The sequence below is a fragment of the Hippocampus zosterae genome, chromosome 13 (assembly GCF_025434085.1).
Source record: "Hippocampus zosterae strain Florida chromosome 13, ASM2543408v3, whole genome shotgun sequence".
NCBI lineage: Eukaryota > Metazoa > Chordata > Actinopteri > Syngnathiformes > Syngnathidae > Hippocampus > Hippocampus zosterae.
This window is the reverse complement of record NC_067463.1, coordinates 20984268-21002500: the sequence shown is the minus strand read 5'-3', so window position 1 is coordinate 21002500 and position 18233 is coordinate 20984268. Positions and strand designations below refer to the sequence as shown.

The following is an 18233-nucleotide window of genomic DNA, read 5'->3' as shown; positions in this document are numbered from 1 at the left end:
AAATGAAGTTGAAAAAAAAAAAGCCTTAGGAGAGCTTTGAAAAAGAGAAAACAGACAAGTGATGAGCCAGAAGAACGTATTACAACTGTCAGGAAAAGAGAAATGTATATCAGAAGTCTTTCTAAAAAGGCTCGTCTATCTGTGATTCTCACACGGAAAGACCGTTTGCCGTAATGTGTGGTGACAGGCTCATAACTGAGGCAATGAAGTCTTCATAATCGCCCCCCCCCCCCAAAAAAAAAAAACATGAAAATAATTTCCATCATCCTAACTGTGTGAAGTGGGATTTTCTGCATTGATGCCGATAAAAACCAAAAATGACGGCATTATCTTGACAGAAAGTACCGTATTTTCACGACTAAAAGGCGCCATTAAAAGTCTTTAATGGGGGTAGGGGGGGGGGTAGAATTTATTTCTTTAATCATTGAATCAGGAAGAAAATCCACCCCTTTATTCAAATAATCAAAAAATAGACTGATGAATTATGAAAAGAATTGTTTGTTTCAGGCCTCATATTCAGCAAAATGACAAAAATGATTTATTTGTGTAACTGAGAATGATGTTTTTATAGGTACCGACTACGGAAAGAGCCACTTATTATGTTTCCTACAAGAGAGACGTATTCATCCAAATTAAACTTCCAAAATATTCCTTACCCAAGGTAGGTTTTTTTTTTGTGGTCACTTTGTGATGGTTTAATCACATTCATTGTGTCTGTCAATGCATACCTAGAGTTGCTTGAAAAAGTTATGAGAATCCTTTGAGGGTACCCTGGAGTTTTGCATAAATTGGTCATAAAATATGAGCTGCTCACCATCTAAATCACAGCGCCAGACAAACAGCTTGTTTAAAACAATATCAATATGTGAAAATCAAATCAATTGAATTTCAAGTTCAGTCACAGTATGAATTGACCTCGGAAATCAACGTACCACTCGATATGCTTTGAGGTTTTTATTACACATCTGAAGAATGATTGTTGTGAAGTGGTCTGTGTGTGTGTGTGTGTGTGTATGTGTGATGTTGTGAAGAATTGTTAACTTGCAAGAGGCTGGAAAGGGTCATAACAATCTCTAAATTCCTTGAACTTCATGAGTCTAGGTTTATACAGAATGCCTATAAATGTAGAAAGTTCAGTACTCTCGCTACTCAACTTGGAGTGGCCGCAACAGTACAGTGCAGGATGCTGAATAAGTGAATAAAAATCCAAAAGTGTCAGCCAAAGCTTTACAGAAATCTCTGGCATATGTCACAACATCTCGGTTGACTAGCTATGAATAAGTAAACAAGAGTGGTTGTCATTGGAGCACACCATGACACATGCCAATGCTATCCACAAAAACAAACAAACAAGCATTGCTACAGGTTTGAGGTTTGCAATAAAGCACCTGGATAGTCTCAACTCAACTTGATTTGTACAGCATTATTAAAAACAGCCACAGCTGCATACAAAGTGCTGTACATAAAGTAAAAATCAAACATCTAAAAACAAAGACAGTTAACACCAAAAAGGCCCAAAACAATGCCCAAGTCTCCTACCGAGTCCAAAGCCAAAGAATAAAAATGGGGTTTAAGATGGACGAGCAAGGGGCTTGACTGACATTTAACGGGAGCCATTCCAAAGGGAGTGCCTGGCAATGGAAACAGCTTTTTGAGCTGAGATTTTCTCCGGGTAATTGTTTCTTCCCACATTCCAAAAACATGTGTGGCACGTCAATGGAACACTCTTTAAGTTGTCCCTAGTTGTGTTCTTAAGTTGTCCCTAGGTGTGGTTGTGCATGTGAATGGTTGTTAGTCAATGTGTGTCCTGTGATTGGCTGGCAACCGGTTCAGGGTGTCCCCCGCCTGCTGACCAAAGACAGCTGCGATAGGCTCCAGCACGCCTGCGTCCCTCGTAAGGATAAGAAAAAGTAACAAATGGATGGATTGCTGTTTGCCAATTTAAAATTCAAAGTCCTTGTAAAGTGAAAAGAAAAATGTTTTGTAAATTTGACATTCACTATTTAAAATGAGGCTCAAAAACTGAAAAATGAAACCCTCTTAGCAGTTGTTGGATGCTGTGAAAACCAGCCCCACTCGACCCTCACCGATCAGCTAAATACAACACAATACAATACAATACATGCTGATTTATATAGCGCTTTCACAACAGCGGCAGCTGTAACAAAGCGCTTTACAAAACAGTTAACATAAAGTAAAATAATCAACACAACACATAACATAAAACACGGACAGTCGTGCAGTTCTAACCACTTTTCCATCACACGCTTTGTTGTTTGAAGCAGTATGAGATGAAAGAGGAGAGAATCAAAGTGTCCTTTAACCAGTGGATCAGAGACGTCATGCTCAAAATGTGCACACGTCGGCTACAAGCTAAGTTTCAAAGTCAACAAGAAGCTGTAGCATCCATTGACGAAAAAAGAGATTGGTTCACTTCTCCTGTCCCATGGAAATCCACTTCAATTCCAAGCGGCGACTCACGGTAATATGTTACTATGGCTCACACAAATTTCCCCAGTGTGGGACGAATAAAGGATATCTTATCTTATCTTATATTTGCAGAATGAGCCACAGGATGCAAAATGTGTGATACTATCTTTGATAATAAATTGTGTGGACCCACGCACAACAACACGGGCGTGACATTGACATATTTGATGACGCCACTGTCAGTCTGCTCATGAGCTTGCTAGCTCATTAGATTGTGGACTACTGATTATAATAAACAGTTTCCCTTACGTGGCTCTGTTGCGTTTAACCACATGTGGCGCAGGGAGCGAAGCTGTGGCAAATTGGACAGCCCCGACACTCGCTGTCAAATTCACCCCAGCCTGACTGTGTGTCTCACGAGGGTCCACACAACCGAGAAACAGTAGGATAAGTAACACAAAAGACGTTATAATGTAATATGCACATGTCCTCAGATTGTAGTCATAGCTTGACGGCTAACTGCACATTGTAGTGGTAGAAATGGGCCACGTTATTATTACGGTACTTAACTGGAAAAAGGCACTGAAGGAATGAAGGTGCTCAGAGCGTAGCGGAAATAGTGGGAATTTTAGAGGTAAAATTAAAACCAAAACACAGGACACCAAACCACGGAAATTACTTTTAATGTCCGCAATTTACTGTTAGCACAACAGGAAACACCAAACAGCCATGGGGACGGACGGGAAAACCGAATGCAGCAATGGCCGAGGCAAAATGCATAGTCGGGAACAGAAAGCTGAGGGTGATTACCACGAAAACGGCGAGTTACAAGGGTCATCGGAAAGCAGGGTCGACAACAGGAGATAAATCCAAAAGAGGGTGTCGGAGAATCTTGCGCGGATATTACCCAACTTACCCAACGTAAAAGACAGTGTGGTATGGTGAACGTCAAATTCGTTCATTCATCTTCCAAATCCCTTGATCCTCACTAGGGTCGAGGGGGGTGCTGGAGCCTGTCCCAGCTGTCTTCGGGCAGTCAGCGGGGGACACCCTCAATTGGTTGCCAGCCAATCACAGGGCACACAGAGACGAACAACCATCCACGCTCACACTCACACATTGGGACAATTTAGAGTGTTCAATTAGCCTGACACCCATGTTTTTGGAATGTGGGAGGAAACCGGAGCACCCGGAGAAAACCCACGCGGGCCCGGGGAGAACATGCAAACTCCACACAGGGAGGCCGGAGCTGGAATCGAACCCAGTACCTCTGCACCGTGAAGCCGACGTGCTAACCACTGGACTACCGGGCCTGTATCGGTTAAAATGACACTCACAAAGGGTGTCTCGAATGCTAATTTCAAATGATGGTTTTGTGTATTTTTTTTTTTTTTACCGGTTCTCTGTGCAAGTAATACTTCTTGTATCAGCAAATGCCATACAGCACAAGAAACAGTATCCGATGCAATTTGTCATTGTCTATATTCATAGCACATCATTGATCTTATGACCACTCCCACAGGGTCATCCTGCTCTAATCTCACCGCTCTAAGACGCCAGTCATAACTCCTTTTAATCTCTCCCTTGCTCCCTGTTAGGATTTACACATTGTCAGCACAGATGAAAAGCAGGTATTTGCTGCAGTCCAAGAGTGGAACCAGAATGACACCTATAACCTCTACCTGTCCGACACAAGAGGCATCTTCTTCACCTTGGCCATGGAAAATGTCAAAACCACGAAAGGCATAGGAGGGAACCAGATGCTGGATTTGTACGAGGTATGCTCCTAATGAAATTGGCCATAAATGCAAGGAAACCTCTCACAATTTAATTAATGGGATGTCACAGGGACTATTATTATCTTACTGCAATTTGGGACCTACCATAAATCACCTGCACATTAGCATGAAAATTACTGGAAAGGGTACACAACTGCAATTTGTAATGCAAGCATTTACTTTTGCTGAAATTTATCTATCCTGAGACACGCTGTTAAATCGTTTGATAGGACCCACCGATTATACGCATCCGCATTTGCTTAGTGATCAATGTCAGTGAGTAAAAATACGGTTTGTGTTTCAACTAACAGATGGCTTTCCCACAATTCTAAATTCCAATTCATCCCGGTCCTGCCTCAGTACATGATACCTCGATCATGGACACTTTGGTTTTGTTGATTACTCTGGTTGAAGTAATCAATTCCAGATATACAAAAATATTTTTTAATTACATTTAATAGAGGAAAACTACAGTTTAACACACAGAAAAAAATGTAAAATAAATAAAATGACTTTCGTATAGAGTCATACTCACATACTACAGGTTCTCGCTTAAATTCTATTCGGTTTCTTGTCTTCTTGATCAAAATGGCTATTTGGGAGCTTTCAATGTATCCATGGGGGCATATTGAGCGTCACACTTCATTAATAAGCACACAAAAATGTTTTGAAATGCATCTGATCAGCGTGTGGGTTGTTCCTCACTGTCACTTGTGTCACTATTCTCACACACACACACGCCATGATGAGAAACAGCCTGAAACTGTCGTAGCTCACACGTACCATTTTAAAGTGCTTCCTTGGGCCTTCTAGATTCCTATTCTTTACTCGTGCCCTCGGTGAATTGTACACGGAGCAAACTCTGAATGAGAATAATGACGATAAAAGATAGAGCGCAACAGTTCTGATCACAAGCTGCAACTGCAGACTGCTAACGACTTCCGGTGACGTAATCACGTGCCACCGTAAATTCAAGATTTACCTGCTTTATTTTATTTTTAAATATTTCTTGGGTGAAAATGAGACTGATAAGATGATTAGGGTGCAGTGTACATTAACACAAAACATATATTATTAACATGTACAAAGACACACAAATGGTTGTTTGTTTGTTTTTTCTCCTCGACACTCCTCGGATCTACTTGGGACCTGTCTTAGATCTACCGGTAGATCAGGATCTACCGAATGGGCACCCCTGCTTTAGTCATTTGAGGCACCAAGGAAAGCAATAGGGATATTGATTACCAGACCCACACAAGGACCATATCGGGAGCACAGCGAAACCTTCTTTGCATAACGAAAGCAAGTTAATATCATAAAATTGGTAAAAATTGGCAGTTATCGCCAAAATCCAACCGTAGGAGCCAAAATTATCTGGCCCTGCACAGATAAATGTATATGTGGGACACACTTCAACTTTAATTCATGTCCCCATTCACGGATCTGATCAACGACATGCCGTCGAATTATGGAATTACGGTCAATCAGAAAATCAGAATCGGAATCAGAATCATCTTTATTGGCCAAGTATGTAAAACACACAAGGAATTTGTCTCCGGTATAACACACTGCACTAGTATCATCGTAAACAACAAAATCATTGAACCATTTTAGAGTAACCAGTAGTTTTGTAGTACCATTTTGTGGTGCAAGAAGAGTGACTGTCAGTGACTGTTTAAGGAGTTAATGGCTAGAGGGAAGAAGCTGTTTAAGTGTCTACTGGATTTGGTGCGCATGGATCTGTAGCGTCTGCCTGAGGGGAGTGGCTGAAAAAGGTGGTGGGCAGGGTGCGGGGGATCCAGGAGGATTTTCCGTGCCCTTGTCTTGATTCTTGCAGTGTGCAAGTCCTCAAGAGTGGGTAGGGCGCTGCCAACGATTTTTTCTGCCGTCCTAACTGTCCGTTGAAGTCGGATTTTGTCCTTTTTTGTGGCGGCCCCAAACCAAACCGTGATGGAAGAACACAGGATTGATTCGATGACTGCCGTGTAGAACTGTCGTAGCACCTCCTGTGGCAGGCTACGACATGACTGAATGAATGACTGAGCTGAGCTGATCCGCTATAGCCGATATAGTCAAATGGCTATAAACTCTTATAAACTCATCTGACAAGCATGAACACTTCCCAAGAGTATCACAAGGATGAGGTTTCAATGAATTGTGTTAATTGTGTGTGTGGCCATTAGGTCGCAGGCATTCGAGGCATGTTGATTGCGAACAAAAGGCAAGACAACCAAGTAAAGACCTTCATCACCTACAACAAAGGCAGAGATTGGAGGCTCCTGCAAGCCCCGGCAACCGACCTGGATGGAAATGAAATTCACTGCATACTGGTAAGAGTCAGTGAGTTGCTATGCTTGTGTTTGAAACCAGAAACAAAGATTTACAAACACATTCATAGTACCAAGTACAAAATGCTGAGGGGTTTTTTTTTCTGAATAAAATTAACCAAATTATATATTTTACAGCAGATCTGGATAGGGAGATGATTGAATAATTATATACATATACATATATATATATATACAGAGAGAGCGAGAGAGAGAAAGAGACTGATTAAGTAGGCTATATATAATTAATTGTCTTGTCCACTTCCTGTTTGTAATGTCTGCATACTTTTTTGCTGAGCAGAAACTACCGCAATACCACCGTCACATCCTTATATTACTGCTTGGCCTTGGTGGCTAGTGACACACAGTTCAAATGTAAAATATAAGCAATTCTAAACCACCTATGAATGCCTAAATGAACAAATAAATGAGAAAAAAAATTAACAAAGCAACTCATCCATTTATGATTCACCGCTGAATCCGGGTGGGATCCGCATTTCAAAGTTAAGTCTTCATTGCTCTTATTCTTATGAAGAAATGTCATAATGCAGTTCGACAATAATTTATCAGACCTGGTAACTCTCCGACCTGACGTTTGATACTCTTCCAACACAACTCAACTGTATTTATAGTCAAGTCAAGTCAAGAGTATTTCTCGAGCACTTTCAAACAGCCATCGCTGCATACAAAGTGCTGTACATGGAGCGATTTAACATGCACAATAAACAGTAAGACGAATCGGTAAGAAAGGCGGTAGAAAGCACCTTGGAGTAAAATCAAGTCAAATCAACAGTATTTATAGAGCACTTTCAAACAGCCATCGCTGCATACAAAGTGCTGTACACGGAGCGATTTAACATGCACAATAAACAGTAAGACAAATCGGTAATAAAGGCGGTAGAAAGCACCAAGCAGTAAAATCAAGAACAAATCTAAGTCATGCTGAGAAGAAGAAAGAAAGAAGAAAAAAATTTATAGGTTATCATCCTTCCATTTTCTAGGATATAATGTAGTCTACTTTAGTCTTGGCAATGTTCCAAATTTGCAGTACTGTTTTGATTTTATTTTCTAGCCTTTTTGTTCCCTTCATCTTCAACTACACACTTCAGAGAACCCCTACCTGTCCGGGGCAATCTCCACAAAGAGCTCTGCACCAGGGATTATTGTTGCAACAGGTAGGAAAAAAAAAAAACTCAACGTGGACTATAATTTATGTAATTACAGAAATGCTCGGTAGTCCAGTGGTTAGCACGTCGGCTTCACAGTGCAGAGGTACTGGGTTCGATTCCAGCTCCGGCCTCCCTGTGTGGAGTTTGCATCTTCTCCCCGGGCTGGCGTGGGTTTTCTCCGGGTGCTCCGGTTTCCTCCCACATTCCAAAAATATGCATGGTAGGCTGATTGGACGCTCTAAATTGTGAACGTGGATGGTTGTTGGTCTCTGTGTGCCCTGCGATTGGCTGGCAACCGATTCAGGGTGTCCCCCGCCTACTGCCCGAAGACAGCTGGGATAGGCTCCAGCACCCCCCCGCGACCCTAGTGAGGATCAAGCGGCTCGGAAGATGAATGAATGAATGAATGTCCAATTGCAATGAAACCAATTTCAAATACAGTAGGCATCAACTATTTTATGTCATTGGATAAAGAGTCGATTTTGCACCTAATTCAAGCACTCACCTCAGAGAGAAATAGTTTGTGCATAAGCAGATGTAGAGGGATGGCCATCTTCCTTGAGCGCAAGAAAAATCAAGCATAGCTTTTTAGATCCATATCTGGCCACGTGTGAGTTTTTTGCCCACGTGGCAAATGTTGTTTTTTTTTTTTTGTCAGGGTTCGCCAAAAGTTTCAAAGATGATCGTCAGACGTTCGCAAACCTTTTGAATGGTCGCAAACTGTTTTTCTTGTCGCTGAAAATCTTTTAAATTGTTGAAAACAAATCTGAGTATGCCCAAAGAAATACATGTAATAATACATCAAATGTAACCTAGATCTTGGAGCGATGCCGGTCTGCTTCCTGACAACGAGTAACTAGCAAACCAAGCTTTGGAGTGTCTCTCTCTGCATTCCTGTATGTGTGTGATCTGGCTCTTTTTCTTACGTGACACACAAAATAGACAGCAATTTTATTTATTTTTTTTTGGGTGGGGGGGACTATAAAATTTTACAGTACCTGGTATCGTGTTTACTGGTGGGCAAAGCCTTTTCTTTTGTGCTTTATTGGTGTGATTGAATTTGCTTGCTGCACCTTTTTAAGACATCAGCTAGTGCAAAGACTGCATTATGTTGTCTGAATGCTGCAGGCATCCATAGGGGAGAACTTGCAGTCTTCTATTATTTACATGAACCGAAAAAACAGTTTTACAGCCCTGAGAGTGGAGCGTGAGGAGCATTATAATCACATACTCGGGGAGATTGAAAGCTTGCCGTGTGCATGCATGTCTTTTGTGGCGTTTTTTTGCATACGCAGATACTTGAAATTGATCCAACAGAGCAAATATTTCAAACAATCACTTAAACATACCTCAAATAGATTCACATAACCCAAATCTCAGTATTTAGTTAACTCAAAGTTAGGCTTACTTTGATTTTTAGGGCTGTGGTCATTTTCATGGCTGCATTGTTGTGCCATGTGGCAAACAAAACTGCCCTATAATCAGGTTTGGGGGTTTGAATCTGGTCTCTAACCTTTCTGGCAATTACATGTCCACCGCATGTCCGTCAGCTTGCATGGGTTTTGTCAGGGTACTTCAGTAAATTGCATGTCTATCTACTCTATACGTGTGTTTTGAAACACTTCTGATACTCAATTTTAATGAATATCAAGTTTTATAAAGGATCGTTGGAGATAGGCAGTCAGAAATAACGACAAGACACTTCTGGCTACCAACAATAGGCACTTTATTGGTCCCACACAGAAATGATAACACAGTTCAAACAAATTGTATGAAGCTAAAGATGATATACTCTTACCGTATGCCAGTAGGAGCTTCAATAAGAGCTGGGCGTCCGTACGCTACCCACAGCAGACTCTACTGAGGAGCATCGCTCCCCTCCTTTTATCCTCTAAAGTGTGTGCATCGGGAGGGGTGAGTGGCCATTCTCATCTCTCCCTACGCCACACTGTTTGTTGTGTAACCAAGTGGCATTGATCACGATCAAGTTTCGACAATTCAAGCAAAGCAGACTATGAAGTCGTCAAAGCAGGCTCCAGAGTTTATCTCTGAAGTCGTCAAAGCAGGCTCAAGAGTCCATCTCTGAAGTCGCTTAGGCAAGCAAGTTACCAAGTCATGCAATCATCTCAAAGCAGGTTCAAGAGTTTTTCACTGAGAAGATATACATTGATTAAAGAAAACATCACAAAATATCTTAATATACCAACGTGCCCCAAAGTTGACTGGAAGCGAGTCCAGAATCTGAATAGCATTTGAGGTAGTAACAATTTTGCTGGAGGCTTTTTTTTTTGTTCACGTGGCTCTATGCATGTTGAAAGCAAAGTGGGAAATCATTAGCTAATGACTGCTGGTTATCATCCAACTAGCTGGAGATGCTTTCAAGTGAAGAAAAACTGAAAGCTATCATGATCGTAGGTGATAGTTGAGCAATCTCAGAGTGAGAAAGAAAAGCATGCCAAGTTTTTATCACTTTTCTTGTGTTTTGTGTTTGTTTGTTTTTCTAACTTGATACATTCGTCCACTTCAGACACAGCAAGGCAGTAAAATAAAAGGATGCCTACTTTCGACACGCTCCTGGAATTCAGCCAATCTGAAGAAAATGTTGCTTTACTTTGGAGAGTGCTTGCTTGGATTTGTTGTAACGAGGGATGAATAAAAAGACGTACATTTTGTGATTTGATTGAAACGTGAACGATGCAATACTTTTCTCATGGAGTTAAAAAAATTGAGAACTTAATAGTATTTCTTAATCATAAGTGAGTATGTTGTGCCCCTCTCTTATGTTATCAACTATCTGTTTTGTTCTGTTATTTATTCTGCTGACTGCAGGGAATATTGGAGGTGAGCTGTCCTACAACAATGTTGGCATGTATATATCATCGGATGCCGGAAATAGCTGGAGACAGGTGAGAGCTTCATCATGACTAAGTCTATTTTCAGTGTGTGTGTGTGTGTGCGTGTGTGTGAGAGAGAGTGCATGCGTGCGTGCTTCAACTTGTTATTAAAAAGCTACTTTGGTAGGATTTAGCTAATACAACTCCTTGTCTAAAGATGGATGTCAATGGGCATGTCTTTGTTATGTTTTTTTTACCACTCTATGCAATCTATGTATGATCATTAATGTTCAGATTTTTGAAGAGGAGCACAATATTTGGTTTCTGGACAAAGGAGGGGCCCTTGTTGCCGTAAAACAACCTTCTGTGCCAACCAGACACTTATGGTATGTCAGTTTGATTTGTTCCCTTTTGTATTGCTTTTCATAGTCACGTGAAGTTAATTCATTTCTTATGATTTAAATAGGCGGCATGCTGGACAAGTGGTTGGCACATCTGCTTCACAGTTCTGAAGTTTGGGATTTCAATCCTGTGGTCCATCCTGTGTGGAGTTTGCATGTTCTCTCCCCGCGCATGCATGAGGGTTTTTTTTTCTTTCTGGGAACTCCTGATTTCTCCCATATTCCATAAAACATGTTAGGTTCATTGAAGACTCTAAATTTAACTTAAATGTGAGTGTGAATGATTGGTTGATATGATTGTTTGGTCTGTAACCCTGCCATGGCTGGCAACCAGTCAAAGGTGTATTTGGCTGGTATTGGCTCCAGCACACCATAATGACGAATAGAAAGTGGAGCGATGGATTAATGGATGGATGATTAATAAGCTTGATGATGTACAATATGTGACTCTTCCCTTTGCTCTCGAGGGTACATCCATTTTGATCTGATGGCAAGAAAGTATATTTATTTTATTCATTTTTTTTTTGTTGTCATTAACATTCGGTTGTTTGAGCCCCATTTAGTATGCGCATTAACATATCCAAATGGGAGTGGTGGGTAAATTTCCCACCACGTTGTATCGGTCTGTCAGTGCAGAGGTACCGGGTTCGATTCCAGCTCCGGCCTCCCTGTGTGGAGTTTGCATGTTCTCCCCGGTCCTGCGTGGGTTTTCTCCGGGTGCTCCGGGTTTCCTCCCACATTCCAAAAACATGCATGGCAGGCTGATTGAACACTCCAAATTGTCCCTAGATGTGAGTGTGAGCGTGGATGGTTGTTCGTTTCTGTGTGCCCTGCGATTGGCTGGCAACCGATTCAGGGTGTCCCCCGCCTACTGCCTGAAGATGGCTGGGATAGGCTCCAGCACCCCCGCGACCCTGGTGAGGATTAAGCGGTTCGGAAAATGGATGGATGGATGGATAAATTCAATTGGCATTTATAAACTGTACCTTGTATTACCATGGGTTGCCTCTGTGTGTTATTAAAATTGGTTTGATGAACTGAACCCTTTGTGTGTGATAGACATGCAAAGAACACAGAAATCAGGAAGGGGTCAAATACTTTTTCACGTCACTGTACACAGAGGCTGTGAATCTGAGTCTGTTGTGACTAGTGATTGTGATCTCAACCTTAATCCTCCCCTATGACCAAGCTCCAATAGAGAGTTTCTGTTTTGTGTGCCATTGCTGTTGCTGGGTTTGTGATGGGAATGTGTTTTGACACACATGTACAGGGTCAGCTTTGACGAAGGGAGGCAATGGACCCAACACAGCTTTTCCTCTGTGCCTCTGTTCGTGGATGGCGTTTTGGTAGAAGCTGGGGCAGAGAACCAGATTATGACGTAAGTCGTACAAATTCCCGAACTGCAAACATTTCAGTATGAAATGATTACTTCTTTTCGGGGAGTGTTGTGATGTTGTAAGTTAAAAAGCCTTTTGTATACGTGAGGTCATCTGAGTTACTTTTTGCAGAGCTTAAAGACAGATTCAGGAGCTATATAATACCCAAAGGCAATCTGCCATTTAAAATTATAATTTTGAAACTACAATTTAAGGGCCATGTAAGAAATGTGTTGCACTTTTAATGGCATTTAAAAAAAAAACATTTTCGTTTACAGTGATCCCTCGCTATTTCGCGGTTCGTTTATCGCGACTTCGGTGCATCGCAGATTTTTTCAAACAATCACAAAAAGAAATTGTTTGTTATTTGTTTGTTTTGAAGTCCTCAAAAATCAGCGTCTCTAAGTGTTGTTTACTCTGCATGCCAGTGTGTGCGCACTCTGCTCAAGCTCGGAAGGTCCACGTGGGGCACGTGTGCGTGCTGCACGCATGGGTGCGCAGGTAAGTGTATGTGTGTTGCTGAGAGAAAGAAAGAGAGAGAGAGACCGAGAGAGAGAAGAGAGAGAGAGACTTATAAGAATAGAAGCAGGTCTCTCCATCCTTAATTGTCTAAACATCCTTAATTGACTAATCATAAACAAATCTGCTGCAAGCCCGGATCGTTGGCTTGTGTGTGTGTGTGTGCGTGTGTGTGCGCGAATGTGTGTGTTAGTGCGCTCTGCTCAAGCATAAAGGCCCGCGTGGGGTAATTTATATATATACTGTATATATATGTTAATTGGTTGCTACTTCACGGATTTTCGTTTATCGCGGGTGGTTTTGGTCCCCATTAACCACGATAAACGAGGGATTACTGTATACATAGATCATACACAATTCAAATGTCCGTACTATATTTAGATCAATAAGGGAGATTCCCTAAATTTAGACGTTTTACACTTGTCCTTTTGTTTTGTAGGGATGTGAATTATTTTGCCTGGACTGTTTCTAGAATTTATACTGTACAAATTCACGAAAACTCAATTTTCTGCACTTACGTCATACATACATGCATGTAGATGGAGATTTTTTTTGTGTGTGTGTGCAAATACTGTAATTTTACTTGTGTAGCAATACTTTATTTTGACCCACTCATCAGGCAGTTACAATGTAAAATGGTTTTAAAATAGCTATTATTTTCTGCGTTGTACTTCAGATTTTTTGGGCACTTCAGCCACCGCTCAGAATGGCAGCTCATCAAGATAGACTACAAGTCGATCTTCAGTAGGAAATGTACTGAGGAAGATTACCAAACATGGCATTTGCACAATCAGGTGAGGAAAAAAAAAACTGTTGCTGTGTATACCATGACAAGATCATCACTTAAAACTCCCCCTCCGTCCACCCTAACCCCCCCCCCCCCCCCCCCCCCCACAACCCTCCTCCTCCGCAGGGTGAGCCATGTATTATGGGACAAAAACAGATTTACATGAAACGTCGTCCAGGAAACTACTGCATGCTCGGCAATGACTACTCAAGAATCCTCTCTGCTGAGTCTTGTATTTGCCGAGCTCATGATTTTGAATGGTAAGATGAACATGAAAAACATGTTCTTTATCATACGCAGCACACATTTAGGAAGCACTACACTTAAAGGAAGAGCTCTTATTTGCAAGTCTTGCAGACGGCATAGTGTAAGTGTCTGTTGGGGTTGGACGAGACTACGTTTTGGTATTCGGACCCATGCAAGGTGTTGCAGTATGGCGGATTAAAAAAAAAAAAAGTATTTTGCATGAGACCACTTGTTTTCACGGCCAATCGAAGCAGCTCTTCTAATAACCTTTCAATGCCATGTGCAAAAGACAGGCTGACGTGTGCTTGAGTCCTGCAAGAGGTCAAGGAGTGTAAAGTACATTTCGAAGGAACCGTAATTCCTGGGTGGATAAGTCAAAGTTGGCAAGGGAGATCATAGATCTGTGAAGAGGCCATCTTGGAGATCACCTTCCACTCAGTGACAACCCCTATCCACACCAACTTCCTTAACTGTGCCCCCGGCCATTTTAAAACTATATAATCAAGCTGATGATAATAAAAATGTGTTCAATGAATTGAATTCTGTCATGATTCGGAGGAAGGGCGGCCCGGTAATCCAGTGGTTAGCACGTGGGCTTCACAGTGCAGAGGTACCGGGTTCGATTCCAGCTCCGGCCTCCCTGTGTGGAGTTTGCATGTTCTCCCGGGGCCCGCGTGGCTTTTCTCCGGGTGCTCCGGTTTCCTCCCACATTCCAAAAACATGCGTGGCAGGCTGATTGAACACTCTAAATTGTCTCTAGGTGTGAGTGTGAGTGCGAATGGTTGTTCGTCTCTGTGTGCCCTGCGATTGGCTGGCTACCGATTCAGGGTGTCCCCCCGCCTACTGCCCGGAGACAGCTGGGATAGGCTCCAGCACCCCCCGCGACCCTAGTGAGGATCAAGCGGTTAGGAAGATGAATGAATGAATGATTCGGAGGATTCGATGCATGTCGATGTCATATTTATGAATAAAATACAATAACATCCACCGCACTAGTCGAGATGCTTAGAATCTGTTTGACTGCACCTCGATCAAAATCACCCAAATCTGCAGCTCGATCAAAATCATCAGCTTTTAACTGTTTGGCACAAACATTTAGATTGTCAAGATCTTAATATATTTGTTGTTGATAATTGGAGCAATCTGGTTGAAATCCGGGCGGCCCGGTATCCAGTGGTTAGCACGTCGGCTTCACAGTGCAGAGGTACCGGGTTCGATTCCAGCTCCGGCCTCCCTGTGTGGAGTTTGCATGTTCTCCCCGGGCCTGCGTGGGTTTTCTCCGGGTACTCCGGTTTCCTCCCACATTCCAAAAATATGCATGGCAGGCTGATTGAACACTCCAAATTGTCCCTAGGTGTGAGTGTGAGTGTGGATGGTTGTTCGTCTCTGTGTGCCCTGCGATTGGCTGGCAACCGATTCAGGGTGTCCCCCGCCTACTGCCCGAAGACGGCTGGGATAGGCTCCAGCACCCCCCGCGACCCTAGTGAGGATCAAGTGGTTCGGATGATGAATGAATGAATGAATGAATGAATGGTTGAAATCCTGAAATTTCTCTCCGTTCGATCTCAGCCAGGATGACCATCAACTTCATGGTCACATTTCTGATCATTTGTTTGGTGTACAATTAGTGCAATTTTTGCATGGCACCCACAATTTTTACATGGCACCAACTTGTTTGAAATTGTTTTAAACAACATGCTAATAATGTCTGACCCCAGTCTCCGACGGGAAAATATGCTGTTTGTGATTGTTTCAATTAAAAGATGGCAAAGGCATTTGGATGTTAATAATTTCAATTTGTATGCAAATCAATCAATGGTTTGCCTTTTTATTTCAAATAACAGAGTTGGGAGCCAAACCAGGCTACAGTGTGATATAAATAGTTTTTGGAGCAGTCCTGCATGTCTGCGCTGATGAGTTTCTGTCAAACAAGGATAAAGTTACTCCTACTGTCTCTCTGTGTCAACTTCTAGCTTGAAAAAGTTGAAAAAAACTCATCTTTGTCCGCATGATCTACAAGGTGGTCTCAGTACACTTCCAAACGCACTAAGGTGCAAATTCGAATCGGGACATTTGAAAAAAAAACATGATTTGAAAATCATTTATAACCTATATTCATCTGTTTATATATACCGTATTTTCACGACTGTAAGGCACCATTAAAAGTATTAATCTTCTCCCAAAATGGACAGGACGCCTTATAATGCGGAGCGTCTAGTGTATGCGCCGAGTTCCAAAGCCTGACTAAGGGCACTTCTGGCCAATACGCTGTTTATACAGAGAAAAGGTGTGTGGAAGTCCGCCAATGAGTGAAGGATAGGCGTTTAAGAGGACGCTAAAGGCACGTCCCTAGCAGGTACCAGTCGCAAAAAAAAATAAAATGGCTAAATAAAGTACAACCGAACTTGGTTTTGCTTCCGTTGCCTTTTTAAAAACGTGTGTTTAGCGTGTGTCCGTATAGTCTGAGGTGCTATCCTATGCTTGAAGCTAACATACCTGGTATGTTTTAGCGTGCATGCATGCTACCATATGCTTCAAGCTAACCTGCTTTTAGCGTGCGTGCATGCATGCCGTATGTTCAAGCTGGCGTATGTTTTACCATGCCTGGTTGCGCCCACATAATACGTTTTGTGTATGTTTCAAATACAGAAATAGCACCCGTTACTGAGACTGCGCCCAACAATACGGTGCGCCGAGTGGTCGTGAAAATACTTGCTTGTACACCGTATTTTCAGCACTATAAGGCGCACCGAAAAGTCTTACATTTTCTTAAAAGCTCACAGCGTGCCTTAAAAATCCGGTGCGCCTTGTATACGGTCATTACGATAATATATCGACCGCAAGATGGCTCCTTGCTGGAGACATGTTCACAACGTTATAACTTTCTGTTGGTTCAGTGAACTGTGTCCCTGCTTTATTAAATACGTTTTTGTTGCAGCTCGGAAAAAAGGAGAGCTGTGGTGTTGTTTTTTAAAACGCACACTTTATTCATGGTTTTCACAGTTTCAACCAATACAAGTATATGCCTTCTCTTTTTCTGTTCGACTCAAGAGGCGTTCATGACTGCCTCCGAAAAACGTAAATTAACGATCCCTTCAATGACACTACGAAAATTGAAATAATGTATCAAAACAGAAAATCAAGTGAGGAAATTACAAAATAAATTCTATAGCCCCCCCTACAGAATTTATTTTGTGATCTCCTCATTTGTGAATACAGAACAAAACAAAGGAATAAATAACAAACACCTCTGAGATAGTCCAGTTTCCTACATTTTACTGACATCTCATCATTCTGTTGGACCTTACCTCAAGGAAATGCCAAAATAAATTCTGTAGGGGGGGCTAAGAGTTTATTTTGTGATTAGTTTGAATGCATTATTAGCTATTGATTTAATGTAATTTAATTTTTTAGTATTCATATGGTTTGACATTGTCACTCAAAAATATTTATAGTTAAATTAAGGATTTAATGTGATTTTTGAATTTCAAATGCACTTTAAATCTTTCCTGTTCAGGTTAAAGCTATTTGTTGTAAGTTGGTCCGTATTTCTTTCTTTTCTATTCTCTTATCTGTTAATAAGGATACAGTGTGATGCAAATATGTTCTTTTTCCAATTTTACAGACAAACGATACGATTTATACTCATGCGGGGGATGGGGGTGGCGCGAGATGTTTTCCTCTTTTTCGGGGGGGGGGGGGGGGGGGGCATGACAGAAAATAATTGAGAACCACTGAATTACATGGTCATGGTAATGATGTCAGGACATTTTTTTTACCGCCTTATAGTCGTGAAAATACGGTACATTGCTTCACAACATATTGATCGTTTTCAGCAGGCAATAGATGATTCTCTTTTGCCCCTCGATAATGTTTTATATACCGGTATATATATATATTGGAGTGCAGTAGTTCAAATCAATACTTAATAATGGTGCAAGTCTATTCAAGTCTTTTTCAATCGCTGCAAAATAGAAACCCGATTACAATCTATCCTTTTGTGCATGTTGACATTGATCAAGTCCTTTGTGTATTGGATGCACTTTGTTGTCTGACAGTGACTATGGATATGAGCGCCACGGCAATGGGAACTGCAGGCCTTCCTTTTGGTTTAATCCCTCGTCAACCTCCAAGAGCTGCAGTCTTGGTCAGAACTATCTCAACAGCACAGGGTGAGAGTCCGCTTAACAGCATACGCCATGAGAACAATGCATGCCGTTCTCCGGCGCTATTGTTTCAACAATATAAAACCACCAACATATACGATTCGATCTTTTAAGACGTAATGACCAGTTTAAAAATTGAGTTTTTCATTGTTCATTTGTTTTTAGCGTTGAGATTTAAGGAAAGGGATTTGAATAATCAC

General features: G+C 41.6%; 1 protein-coding gene across 1 annotated transcript in view; it reads left to right on the top strand.

Annotated features, from left to right (window-relative positions):
* sorcs3a (sortilin related VPS10 domain containing receptor 3a) overlaps window positions 1-18233 on the top strand; it is a 116337-nt gene that overhangs the window by 78519 nt on the left and 19585 nt on the right. Inside the window, exons 8-17 of the mRNA XM_052083756.1 lie at window positions 572-661; window positions 4029-4208; window positions 6392-6538; window positions 7608-7710; window positions 10534-10610; window positions 10833-10924; window positions 12210-12317; window positions 13511-13628; window positions 13748-13881; window positions 17926-18039. Of these exons, the coding sequence (XP_051939716.1) occupies window positions 572-661; window positions 4029-4208; window positions 6392-6538; window positions 7608-7710; window positions 10534-10610; window positions 10833-10924; window positions 12210-12317; window positions 13511-13628; window positions 13748-13881; window positions 17926-18039 (1163 nt within the window). The remainder of the gene's footprint in view (window positions 1-571; window positions 662-4028; window positions 4209-6391; window positions 6539-7607; window positions 7711-10533; window positions 10611-10832; window positions 10925-12209; window positions 12318-13510; window positions 13629-13747; window positions 13882-17925; window positions 18040-18233) is intronic.